The 14,212-nt window shown below is 39.9% G+C and overlaps 1 protein-coding gene across 1 annotated transcript; it reads right to left on the bottom strand.

Annotated features, from left to right (window-relative positions):
* Positions 1-4,539: 4,539 nt before the first annotated feature.
* LOC134221413 (uncharacterized) lies at positions 4,540-8,708 on the bottom strand. The gene is made up of 4 exons (XM_062700603.1): positions 8,410-8,708; positions 7,171-8,341; positions 6,731-7,039; positions 4,540-4,887 (listed from the first exon to the last, which is right to left on the bottom strand). Exons 1-4 carry the CDS (start codon positions 8,706-8,708, stop codon positions 4,540-4,542), a joined length of 2,127 nt encoding a protein of 708 aa, XP_062556587.1.
* Between the last annotated feature and the right edge of the window lie 5,504 nt (positions 8,709-14,212).

Raw genomic sequence — 14,212 nt, 5'->3', positions numbered from 1 at the left:
GCTTGTCCAAGATACATCATTTACCCTACTACCATGTATCAGAAGCTTGATTCATATGATTCCCATTTGAACGTTTTTGTTTTTCTGCCTCCAGACTTTTTTGCAAGCGCTTGTGGCTTGACCCATTCTCACCCCCTCAGACCCATTGACACTCTTGATGACGGTACCGTCAATATAGTCTGCACACTGCAATCTCGAATGCAGCAATCGCTGCACCACCTCAGGCAATGATGTTTGGCATTTGTATTCAAAGCTTGGCGCTCAACTACGTGCTCATCAACTTGCGTTAGATTCCCGCGTTGAGTGCAAAATATTCTACCAGACTGGTTTAATAAAGCGCCGTTATAAATAAGCTTCACATGCTGTTTCACGGTATGAATATCATTGTCGAAGAGATAACGCGAAAAACTAATGTATCTTGGTTGCTTCCTGGGGAATCACAAAAGTTATTTTCTCCACCTTTTGTGTGTGCTAGGTAAAACGCGTCAGAATACGATTTATACGATTTATTAAGATTACAGATTATTTAGTATCACATTATTCAGATTTGAACAACTTCGCGATTCCAATCTAAACAAACAAATAAGAAAATAGCTTTTTAATCATTACGTCATTAATGAAAATATGATTCTAAGGTAGTTCGTAAATTAAGTTTTGTGCCGCCGAAAACGCTGAGTGTAGTACATCACAATATCCCACAAAAAAAATACCAAATTTCCATAAATAATCAATAGCAATAAACAATAACAATTTAATAAAGATCAATAAAAAAAAACCTTGCATTATTTGTAGAAAGTTTACATTTATTTATTGCTTAAATATACCCTGATTTCTTTACTGGCAATTTGCTATTTTTTGTGGAAAATTTCTAATTTTTTAGGGGGAGTTTTTATTTTAGTCAATTGATAACTTACCACGAACTCATTCATCACGGGTGGGATTGGCCGGGTGTAACCCCGATCATATACTGCCGTTATACGCATAACTGTCTCATGTACATAGGAATTCCAGCAAACATAGGACAAATATGCGTATGATAACAGCTTGCGCCTCGACGGATATTTGGTCTAGTCTATTGCGTTTTGTACGTTTTGAACGTCGAAAAAGATAATTTTATTTAGCCACCGAGAATTCTCTTTGATTCAAGTCACTTTTAATGGGGAAGTCTGCAAGTTGTTACTTCGTCACACAAAGGGAAAAAATGGAATGGTTCCAGAAGAATTCCCGACAAGAGCAACACCGTATGCATCGCCTCTTACTTCGTGTTCACCACTCAGACTCAATTGCACCTTTCCGAGTATTTACCTACACTTTGACATCTGATGGGAAAAGCTACCTACAACGCTGTGTAATTTTCCTTTATTTTATTTGCTGTTCATAGTTCCTCTGCGGACATTTCTCTTCCTCGGCCACCACTACGGCAGATCTGGAAGCGAAACTCGCGCGCTTTTTATTGTTCTTTGCAGAACTATTCACTGTTGAAAAACAAAGCGACAAAAATGCCATCTAAATTGCTAGAAACTTTTGTTTCTTCTTTCTTGGGGGTTCTATTTCACTGTAAAACAATTACTGGAATTGTATTTTTAAACTTGTAAAATGGCGGCTAGGGATTTCATGTTATCAATCCTGCTTCAACCCTTTTCATTGGAAGGTATGTTTGCCAAAGTAGTTCATATAGAGTAGGGAACAAATCAAGACAAAATTTCAAAACGACTTATCTGCTTTTGTAAACAAAGATTCAAACGATGATTTGACGAATCTGATAGCTCTCTCACGCAAACCAACACCATCAACATTTAGCGGAATCCTTCACCTACCTATTGATGGTGTTGGTTTGCGTGGAAGAGCTATCAGATTCGTTTGTTTACAAAAGCAGATCTGAAATCAAAAGTCGTTCTGAAAATTTTGAAAATATCTGACGAGGATACAACGAGATACAAATAAAACCACTTGTAATAGAAAGCTTTGAAGCTTATCTTTTGAATGTGCATTGATTTGGCTGCCACTTTTTGCCACCTTGCGAGATATTTTGGTGTGAAAAATGTGTAATTTTGTTCGTCACTCTCGAATTTCCTCGAATTATTTCTGACAACTTTCCCAAAGACGCCATTTTGTTTCGATAAATTTTGAAAAAAATAAAAATTTCTATCTCACTTTTAGGTGAATTAAACAAAAATAAAATTTTCTCAAAAGATACCCCTTGATGTATGCAACATACTTGCTGAACATACTATACCATTATTATGTTTTTTCATCACAAAGATTGTATATGCAAAATTTCAGAGAAATTAAAAAGTACAAAAATAAATCGACCTTCGATTTCACAGAGAATTGCTCATGAGCCAAAACGCCTTTTAGCTAGCAGCACTAGTATGTTAGCACCACTACACAGTAACTAAAATCGTGTTTTTAACGCGTTTATTTAATAGTACCTTTATTATGTGATTTAGCGTAACGGAGTCTTCTCGACATTTTATCAGTAAGTCGACGCGCTTCTTTGTAGGTATTCAGCCTTATGATCAATCCCTCTAAAAGTGAGATGAACAATTTATTTTTTCCACTTTAAAACATGGATGGTATACGCCTTCGCGAGAGTTGTAGCAAAAGTTCTCCTGAAAAACTTTGTTAAAGACACCAAGTTCGTAATTTCATTACTTTTAGAGATTTATTGATTTTTATGCCAACATATTTCGAACATGTCCGAATTATAAGCATACAAACATATGGAGACGCATGATGCATTGGTTCATCAACTCCTTGTGATAGGTGATTGGTTTCTACCTTGCATAGTAGGAAATGGTTTTTAATGAAACATTCCATAATTCGCTTACAACTCTACAGTTCAGGTATTAATCTAAAGTTCATTACTTGTACTTTATTATGCGTATGAGATTGACTGCCACAATTTGCCCGTTGTTGAGTAGCAATTGTATCAAATATGACTAAAAAATCCAATAAAACTGTTGTAACAAGTTTCAAGTTTTTAATTCACAAAAGCCACTAAACGGCGTATTTTAATATTATCTAAAACTTTCTAGAACATGCAAAAAATGTAGAAATTAAAGTGAAAGAGATATAACGAAAAAAAAACATTTTTAAGGGGTTGACTGCATAAAAAGTAAAAAATCTCCAAAAGTAACAGAATTACGAACTTGGTGTCTTCGACAAAGCTTTTAATGAGAACTTTTGCCACAACTTTTATGAAGAATCAAACCTTATATGTTGTGAAGTGGGAAAATTTAATTTTTGCAATTCCTGATTTACCTGGTTTACAGTTCTTCTTTGAGTGATAAAACGGCCTACTTTTCCATACCAACGAAATGGGTGCTTTAATGAACATTATGCAACTCAAATTAGTTGCATAAAGTTCATTATAGCACTCATTTGGGTGCTATAATGGAAAACCAAAATCAGAACAGTAATTAAATGACTACATTTTGCTGAATTAGCTTGGGTAAGTGCTCAAATAGTGTATTTTCGGCGCTTCGTAATAAATGAAATAGTTTGATGAAATTTTTCAAAAGCAAGTTCAACTTTGCTTCTTGCCTTGTCGAACTATGCAATGTGGCACGATAACATGAAATCTGATTGCTCTCTGCAGCAACATGATTTGTTGGTAAGAATGATCATGAGGATTGAACTAAACTATACAATTTTGGTACAGATTTATCATATTAAAGCCAATTTTTCGTCATTGCAAAAAATAGCGTGTGCAACTCGTTGCAAAACTCGATTTTTTCAGCACTCGTAGTATTTATCCAACTCGGCAAGCCTCGTTGGATAAACGTACAACTCGTGCTGAAAAAAATCATCTTTTTGCAACTAGTTGCACAAACTACTATTTTCATCTCACTTTAACTCCAAAAAAGCGCATCAACTTGCTGACAAAATGTTTTTTTTTATCTTTATTTAGGTACTGTTTCGGATAGTCCAAGGGAAGTCGCCAACACGTTTTGAGAGCAGTAAATAGCTTCAAAGCTGTAATCAAATTATAGTCAATAATCTAAATTACTGGGTATTACATTTTACAACTTACATATTCGTGTTCTTCCTTTTTCTTCCGAAACTCTTCAACTAATATCGAAATAATGTAATCACCTAGCATGAAAACTTTAATAGACAATTAATTTCTGTCAATCTGTTGCATGACTTGCATGACTTACTTTTAGGTTCTAGGTTAAGCAATTCTAATTATTTCGCTCATAATTCAACCGTACTACTAGGATAGGTTTATTTGTAAGAAATAGGGTAGTATCGTAGCAAGTAAGTATATTAATTCATTTACCTAGTAACTAATGTGTTTATCAATAATTCGGTGTAATAATGATAACTAATATTCTATAGAAAAGCCTGAATTCACGCACTGGTAGAGTTTTATCTGTTTCGCACTACAGGTCTATCCAAAACAAATTGTCTGCCTCCTTTCTCGTCCCGCATACCATCCATACCCCTTATTTGGTCCTCCATATCAGACGTCATTGCTGCGAGTGATCCGGAACTCACCGAGGTGATGCTGAATGCGGCAGCCCTGTGATTCTTTTACATTCCCCCGCCCGTGATGTTCCGGGAATCTCCATCTTCGGCCTGCTTCTTGTTCTTATGAATATCCAGCAACGCTAGCTTGACGACCGGGCGAGTTAGGACTCCGTTGTTGGTCCGTACCACAGCTCTCCTAACTTGTCCATCCTGACCAGGGAACACCTCGATGACACGGCCTCTGACCCATCCATTTCGTTTATTCACGTCGATCACAAATACTACGTCTCCAGGCTCCAATGCTTTAACTGGCTGGAACCACTTTGTGCGCCTTGTCAGTGTTGGTAAATACTCGTGCACCCATCGCTTCCAGAATAAGTCCACTAAGTGCTGCGTGAGTTTCCAACTATCCTGCCCATGATTTCATAGTTGACGTAACAACCAACACCATCGATGTTGGGAAAACGCATTTTTATAAATTTTACCCGAATCATCATATCAATCAACAAAATACATGAACTAATCTGGCCAAAAGGACAATATTAGTAGTTATTTTAAGGCCGCGGGGAATTAATTATTATTCCTTTGATTGAAGTGGTCAAAATATGCATACGACAGTTTATGCGATCAAACAAACGTTTTGTGAAATGTTTGTTCCCATAACATGGCGTAAAAACCAGGCTACTATGTGTGGCTATATAGCGCTAAAGAATTAGAATTGTAGTTAGTTCCAACGATTTATTGATTGAAGAAGGGAAATCTTTTGAAAAGTTCGAGTTTCCGGGAAAAGTTTTTCGGATAGCTCTTTCCGTGAAAATTAAAATTATGTGGTAAAGATAAAATTATGTGTGGAAGAGTTCGTGTTGCCGTCAGTACCGTACAGGGTTTTTTGCACTATTATAGCATTAGAATGGTTCTGTAACAAGTGTGCAAGCAGTTACCCTTTTTCATGTATTGGCCAAAGCCCTCGTTCCAACCAAATTTAAAGCAAACATGGTTCCAATCCCTATTTTTAAAAAAAACACGATTAGACGAGGATTAGAAGTAAATCAATCGTGATTAGATTGCAAAATGAGATATGGTCCTGATTTATTTGTACGATTTAAAAGCACAAAATATCAGACGACAATATTCAAATTTGCTATGAAATATCATGAGGTTATTAGCTAATGGTATTTGGTATTTGGAAGAAGTGATTAATATCTCGAGCCCAAAGTTTGTTTTTATCCAAAACACATTTTGATATTTAAATAACACTTCGGTGCATTTTTGTTGATATTTTTTGCCTGTTTTTTTGAATCCTACATCAAAGTCCATATCATGTTTTATAATTCAGTTTTGTCCGGGTAAGGTAATGAAAATATGAATAAGAATTGCATTGCAATTGTAAAAACTAAAATAACATCCGTGGAATATATTAGGATCCTTCCCGGTAAATGTGTTCGAAATAAACATACCAATATTATCAAGCTGAGGTACAAATAAAAAGCCATTTAACACGCACTAATTCTTATGTGTTAAGTCCTCAGAGGCAGACCTCTCCTACCACGCAAATAATGAAGCTAGATTTTGGTTCTGATATGCACTTTTAGAAAATACCCATAAATTACTACACTTTAGAGAAGGAATCGGGATTAAGCTAAGTGTGATTTCCCATACACAATTTTGATATGCTTCTAAAAAAAAGTGTGACACAAATGGCTAATCATTGTGTTATATAATTAATGGATTTTCATTCTTCTTTTATATTATACTTCCTTTTGAATGAACGCGATTGTCTTAAATCAAAACTTTTGGCGACAATATTTAGCAAACAAACATTATCATATATATCCAGAGCTACACCTCGATGGATGAAAGATTATTTTGTTGGATTATACCGTGGATTTCACAAGAAATGCTTGCTTTAGCAGGAACTTGCATATAAATTTTTGATTACAAAATCAGTTACGCCCAAATCATAAAGTAGTCCTGAAATACAACAAAGTAAAGCGAAAACCTCTGTTGTGCTTAATTAGTGGATTGTGAATGTCGAAAAAAATATGAGACAGGTTTTTGCTCCATATTGCAGCAGGTAATGGAGGTACGTCAACTTATGCGATCAAATGACCATTTTTTCAAAAACAATTATCGCCATAACTCGAATGTTTCAGAACAAAACATGAATATTTTTTCATGGAGCATATGTATAATCGTACGAAGAATCCATATCCACAAAAAAGTGTGTTTTGGTCATTTTGGCTTATACGTCAACTATGTGATCATGGGCAGTATCCCGCAATGATTCTCCTTCCACGACCAAGGCCGTCCTTGGTTGTACAGTGTCTTTGGCTCCGTAGAGCAGAAAGTGGTTCAGCGTAAGAGCTTCTTGTTCTGCATCGTCGAGTAGAATGTAGGTTAGAGGGCGCGAATTGACGATGGCTTCAGCTTCCAAGACTACAGTCTCTAGCGCTTCATCATTTAAGTGGCGAGGATGGTCTGCGATGGCCTCCATTGCCGTTTTGATAGAACGAACCATCCGCTCATATGGGGCGCCGATGGTGGATTGAATTGCCAAGTTGTTCTGGCATTTGTGAACGTCGACGCACAGCCCTCATGGATTGTTCTAATCTGCTCTGCAAGTAGGTTGCTTGCCCCTTTAAAACAGGTCCCGTTGTCAGAATAGAATGCTGCTGGGGCACCCCTGCGGCTCACGAATCGACGAATTGCCATGACGCACGATTGCGTCGACAAGCTATGTACTATCTCAAGGTGCACTGCGCGTGTAGTGAGACACGTAAACAGTGAGATCCAGCGCTTCACCAGGCTTCTGCCTTGTTTCGCTAAAATAGGGCCGAAATAATCAACGCCTGTGTAGCTGAACGCTCTGACGTGCGGAGTAAGCCGGACAGCTGGAAGTGGCGCCATCATTGGTGGACGAGGAGTTGCTTTAACAATCCTGCAATGTTGACATTCTCTGGCAATCCGCTTGATGACCGACCGAAGCTGCGGAATTCGAAACCGCTGTCGAACTTCGTTAAACACTGTATCGTTGTGCATATGGAAAAACCTTCGGTGGTAACTATCGACAAGTAGACGTGTCAGAGCATGATCCTTTGGTAGAATCACCGGATATTTCAACTCGAACGAAGCGGTAGGTGCGGCTGAAATTCTGCTATTCATTCTGATCACGCCCTTATCGTCTATGAACGGTGATTCCTGAAACAGTACACTACACTTCTCTATTTGCTTTTGGGTTTCGTTCGGGTGCTGTTGATTGTATCGCAGTGTGCTATATTCGTCCGTGTAGGCATGGAGTTGAGTTTGGCGCCACAGGAAATTCTCAGCCAGAAGAAGCTCATCGCTAGACAGTTGCCCATAGACCTTCTGTCTTCTGAACTTTTGCACTGCGCGCTGTACATAGGCTGCAGCCCGTAGTAGTCGATTCCAGTTGGAAAACCGACTGATGTCGATCAATGGCTGTGGAAGTCCTCGGTGGAAGTTGAAAGCGGAACGTAATTCTTCATTTGTATTCCATTGTTTCCCGGTCTGTTTTGGCCATTCCGATTTTGGGTGGTAGAGAAAAGTTTCACCGATGCACCAGCGACTATTCGGACTAAAGTCCGGGCCAGATCCCCACTTCGTGGCATCGTCGGCCACATTTTGTTTCGATGGAACATGATACCATTCGTCTGCGGTTGACGTGTTCAGTATCTCGCCTACTCGAAACGCCACGTAGGAATGATAGCGTCGGCTATCCGATTTGATCCAGGCGAGTGCTGTTGCTGAGTCGGTCCAAAAATATCGTGCATCAATAGTTAGGCTCAACGACGTGCGAATAGTTTCCGCCAAGCGACATCCAATTAGGCAAGCTTGCAGTTCAAGCCTAGGAATAGAGAGCGGCTTCAAAGGAGCAACCTTCGTTTTTGCTGCAACCAAACTACAACGAATTACCCCAGCTTGTACGATTCGCAAATATGCCGCGCACGCATATAGGCTTGCTCGCTTGAGTCGACGAATACGTGCAGATGGATGATGGCGGGTATTTTGCTGCTTGAATTGCCGAAAAAACATCGTGGGACTTCAACTTCCTGCAACCGTGTCAGTAAACGAATCCAATCTATCCACATTCCGTACAGCTCCGGTAAGATTTCATCGTCCCATTCCGTACCGGTTCTCCAAATGTGTTGCATTAGAATTTTGCCAAATATAACAAAGTGAGCGATAAGTCCGTAGGGATCAAACAGCGACATCACAAGTCTTAAAACTTGTCGCTTGGTAGGAACGACCATGCTGGACCTTTCACAACCATGTCGTTGAATGATACACCATGTACGCGCGCCGCAGCATCCCAGATAAGACGAACCTTTTCCGGTTTCTTCGGGTTCTGTACCACACCCAAAGGCAGATACCACACACGATTGGGGTCAGCGAGTTCCAGCTCCTCCTTGCGAATCTGATGTGCATATCCTTTCATCGCATACTCTCTGATCAACATAATCACCTTTTCTCGAAGGTATGGGTCTCTACTTAATCGTTTCTCCAGTGATTGTAATCTGCGAAAGGCTAATGGATAGCTATCTGGGAACGTCGGCTGATCGTATTTCCAGAGGAGGCCGGTTTCAAACCCTCCCTCTATTCGGCGTGTTGTTTTCTCGAGTATTGTACGTGCCTGACTGTCCTCTATGGATTCGATTGGCGTTGCCACTGCTGCCTCCTCGACTGCAAAGTATTTCTTCATCAATTCGTGTAGCTCGACGTAACCGATTTCCTTCTTCTCTGTGTGAACATGAATCAGTTCGACGGCTGCGGAATCTCCAGTCTGTTTGCCGTATACGCACCAGCCTAGCCGTGTCTTCACGCCTACCGGTTCATTTATTCTGCCTTCACGCACCTTCAACGTTGTCAATAGTTGTGCATGTCTGCGATGGGAGTTTTTCCACCAGCTCGTGAAGAAGCATCGGGTTCCGAAGGTGATCCATAAGTTGAGCAACGAACATATGATCAACTAAGTTGCGCACGGCCATTCCGAAGGTGATTATGGATTGCAGATTCTCGGATCGTGGCGGTGACACATTTCGCAATCTATTTAACAGCGTGTGAATCAAGATTTCCGGCCTACCGTATAATTTCCTAAGGGTTTCCATCACGTGCGGCACTGATTGTGGCATCAGTAAGCGACTTTTCACCGCATCAAGGGCGTGTCCTTTTAGACATCGTTGAAGACGAGCTAGGTTCTCTGCATCTGTGAACCCACAAGCAGCTGAACTGTTGTAGAACGAACTCGAAAACAACGGCCAATCTTGCGGGTCTCCAGAGAAGATAGGCAGCTCACGTGGCATCACCTGTCGCGCTGCTAACTGCACACTGCTTGGCATCGGCTGATGTGGTTCCCCAATCGACGACGCATGGTGTCCCACTGGTGGCGCCAAATTGAGATGATGAGGACCAGCTAGCCCCGCATGAGAATTCCAACCACCAGAAGAACCAGTGACTCCGTATGACGGTAAACCTGCTGCCCTGTATGACACTGAATCCGGTTTCCAAGCAGCACGCGCAACATATTTCAAATAGCTGTTGGTTCCTATTAAATTGCATTGAAGACACTGGCAATACATCGAGTCACATCAAAGCCACTTTTCAGTTTCAGAAACACACAACGTTTCATTTACGTTTAAGTGGCGTCGCAATACGCCATGCATCTGACTTCTTGGATGATTTGGAATTCAATGTGTTGTATATCAGAAACAAAACAGTTAAGTTGCAGAATTGATAACACCTCGGTCCATTGCTGTTACGACAATGTTTCTGATATGTTGCAAAGCACTTTGAGCTCAGCTGAGCAGTATTTTATTTTTGACAGTCCCCTGCATGTTCCTTATAAGGTACAATAAAGTTTCAAATGACTTTGTTGTTTATGTAGTGCACTTGTAGCAGTATCTCCAAATGGAATTGATGGTGTGCTGGTTATGGTAGAAGGTTGCAAATCTCAAGGTCCATGGTTCAACTCCCGGTTGGTTTTTGTGTTTTTATTTTCATTGCAGCCGCAAGATGTTGCAAATAGGCTCCACCTCTTGCGCTTTTTGTGTCACAAAGGAGTTCCAAATACGACTTGTTGTGCATAACTCAGACCTTTAGTAAGTCACACCACAGTTGAGGTTACTCACTGAGAAACAAGTGGTGTTGCTTGGGTTCTGACACTAAGCACGGTATTTCGGATGCACTTACTAGCGAAGGATAAGTGGTAACCGGTGCACCTTGGGGAATTACTGATGATGTCTGTCCAACATAGGATCTTTCAAACTGTGGACCAAATACTACTGATCGTTTGGGTGCAAACGACTGTGCACACTGTCCCGAGAAGGTCACATTCGTATTAGCGATTGATGAATTAGCGTTATAATTTCTGAAGGGCAGGTTTTGAGATGACGTATATAATGGTAGAGATTGCCCAGCCACACTTTCCGTTATTAAACGAGGTTGGCTCAGCACCCTAGGCCCAGGATGAGCGCTCACATAATTTATCTGAGAAGAGCTGTTCCCTAACTTTTGCAATACGATAGCTTGCGAGACATCTACTTCTAAGGGCCCTATCACTTTACCTGACTGTGGTGTGGAGGTCGAGACAGGAGCTTCGCTTACTGGTACTGAAGTAGACGATGTTGGTGCAGGATCTGTTGCAGATGGTGCAGAACTAACAGGCTGATGGACTACGTCATGTTGCGGGTTGACCATATAGGATGATGAGCTCGTCCCTACTATTTGTCCGCCTTGGCCGTTGATTAACCAATCCGCAACATTTTGTTTGCTCGTTCGACTGCCCAACTTGCTGAGTCTGGACGCATTGTCGTCCTCCAGAAGTAGATCCATCTTTTGCTGCAAGAAGGCCTCATCCTCCTCGGCTCGCTTCCTCCAGATTTCATCCTCTTCTGCGCGTTGTTTTAACTTAAGGGCCCGCTGTTCTTCCAGTTGGAGTAGTAGCAATTCTTTCCGGGACCTGCTACTAGCAGAGCTTCGTATCGACTTTCCGGCCTGACTACCGGTTTCTCTTACGTCATCCTTGGCACAATTACTGCATCTCCAGGTCTGGTCTGGATTGAGGCTTGACTCCGGCTCTCCCACGCAACCAGGATGAAACCAGACATCACACATATCACATCCGAACATCTGCTCGGTGGGGCTGGTCAACGAACATTTTCCACACTCTCTTGTAGATTGCATCTTGCAAACTATGCACTACTGTGCTTACTCCAATCCGATGTGCTGTATACTACACAGCTGCACAGGAATATCTTTGAAGTTATGTTTCGGATAGTCCAAGGGAAGTCGCCAACACGTTTTGAGAGCAGTAAATAGCTTCAAAGCTGTAATCAAATTATAGTCAATAATCTAAATTACTGGGTATTACATTTTACAACTTACATATTCGTGTTATTCCTTTTTCTTCCGAAACTCTTCAACTAATATCGAAATAATGTAATCACCTAGCATGAAAACTTTAATAGACAATTAATTTCTGTCAATCTGTTGCATGACTTGCATGACTTATTTTAGGTTCTAGGTTAAGCAATTCTAATTATTTCGCTCATAATTCAACCGTACTACTAGGATTGGTTTATCTGTAAGAAATAGGGTAGTATCGTAGCAAGTAAGTATATTAATTCATTTACCTAGTCACTAATGTGTTTATCAATAATTCGGTGTAATAATGATAACTAATATTCTATAGAAAAGCCTGAATTCACGCACTGGTAGAGTTTTATCTGTTTCGCACTACAGGTCTATCCAAAACAAATTGTCTGCCTCCTTTCTCGTCCCGCATACCATCCATACCCCTTATTTGGTCCTCCATATTAGATGTTTCATCAAAACCAAGATGAAGAAAATATAGATTTTTCCAATCTTCTATTCGATTATTTTGAAACTTTTTTGCCTAACCTACACAATTTCAGGTCTAGTTTTGTAACGAGCATACCAAAATATTTACTGAGTCCAGAAGTCGAGTCAAGTATGAGACATCAACCAGCATCAATGGATTGACCGGCGGCGTGCCAGAGATGATCGCCCTTTGTGACGATCGCTATTATCCACGATTCTATTGTTGGTACCCAAGCCACGCCAGCTTCTTCACATGTGACTGAACTATCCACGATCTGGCGCCAATCTTTTTGGTAGCCTTTTTGATGCATCACTATATTTTTCCGATCAAAGCGGATAACACTTTTGTGAATAGTTTCTTTTACTGTTCGATCCACTATAGCATTCGGGATCACTTCAAAGTTTGATCACATAGTGCACTGCACTGTAGGTTTGTTCATTCCCCACAATCACTCAGTATCGTACGACACCAACGCGGTACTTTACTATCGACCGGAGCAAAACTGAATTTACCACGAGCCCTTTAGTCGTGGATATCACGATATGCTATGTAGTGATGAACTTGATTTTAAAATTTTAAAATAACTTAAATAAAGAAATAAAAAACGATATGCTATTTTTCACGCCAAGCTTTGCACTGACGTGACTAGAAATCTATGCTATTATACCGCAGCCAATCCATCCGGTTCGAAGGACCACTCTTCTATGCAGAAATTTGAACTAGATTGGCTCGGTATTTGCCAACGATTTTATTTCGGAAAAAAGATACAGTCTTGTTCGTTTGGAGATCTGTGTTTGACTGACTGGTCTGACTATCTTATAATCATTTATAGGCTACGCACAGCGCCCGATCGGTAATCAACACGAATCGATTTCGCTCCCCTATCTGAAGGATATGTAATAAGAAAAGATATTTTAGTTACCAGATAAAGATTGTCGCTATCGACGCTGTCCGGAACATCTTTTGCTGGCGAGGATAGGGGATCTAAATGTCAATGAAGGAAAAATACATACGATTTGACAGTTAGGTACCACACATGTTTCGGACAGCATAACAAAGAGAACCGAAGCGACAATCTTTATCTGGTAACTGAAATATCTTTTGTGATAAGAGAGAAATTATAATGGTATTAAACTGTTATACGATCCAACCGTTCGGTTAGGGCGTACAATTAACTACAAGTTTGAACACATGGTTTTCCCAGTGAAAAGCAATGATTAATGTATTTCCTTCTCAGACCTGCTGGGCGGTTCTTTTCTCTCTTTGCTGAAGGAAGTTTTTAATCTAATTAATGATTTGAGTATACTTATCGTATACTTATCCCAAGTAGCACACGCAACATCTTCCAAAAAGCACATTGTTTCTATTCAGTTTCATTAGGCATTGAAAAAACATCAAAGCACGAAAAAGTTGCATCAAGATGTCAAAAACGTTCGAGTTGTCATCAATGTTTCATTAGCATTGCAATGCAGTACGTGTTTGACAGTTGGAAACAAACAACCAAAGAATACTGCACTTTATGTTGCAAATACGAAACAAAATCATCAAGTTGCATATTTTTTATCATGTAACTTCAATGCGTCTTTCAAAATTTATTTGTTTGTTTAAATTAAGTTGCAGATAAGTTGAGTGTGACTTCTTGTTTAATTTAGCATCGTTTAACGTTTTGACAACTAACAATTTTTCCCGGTGATGGTGCAATCAAGTAACAGAAAACCCGAGTACAAAACTTCATAATCGTATGGTTTTTATGGTGAGTCAACATGCAGTCCCTTCGAAATGTTGAATGGTGCTGTGGTAGAGTGAAGGACTATCAATCACAAGATCCATAAACCGAATCCAGTTTTATATTTTTATTTTATTTTTTTTTTCGCTGTA

This window comes from Armigeres subalbatus, chromosome 3, assembly GCF_024139115.2.
Source record: "Armigeres subalbatus isolate Guangzhou_Male chromosome 3, GZ_Asu_2, whole genome shotgun sequence".
NCBI lineage: Eukaryota > Metazoa > Arthropoda > Insecta > Diptera > Culicidae > Armigeres > Armigeres subalbatus.
Note: the sequence above shows the minus strand (reverse complement) of the source record. Positions and strands in the feature narration are given on the sequence as shown.

What these genes read in the sequence shown, in the direction of transcription:
- LOC134221413 (XM_062700603.1), bottom strand. Translation starts at nt 8,708, where the DNA reads ATGTCGCTGTTTGATCCCTACGGACTTATCGCTCACTTTGTTATATTT. An exon ending in TCATGGCAATTCGTCGATTC is followed by an intron (nt 7,040 to 7,170) that starts GTGAGCCGCAGG and finishes CACAAATGCCAG; the next exon opens with AACAACTTGGCAATTCAATC. An exon ending in ATACTGCCCATGATCACATA is followed by an intron (nt 4,888 to 6,730) that starts GTTGACGTATAA and finishes AATCATGGGCAG; the next exon opens with GATAGTTGGAAACTCACGCA.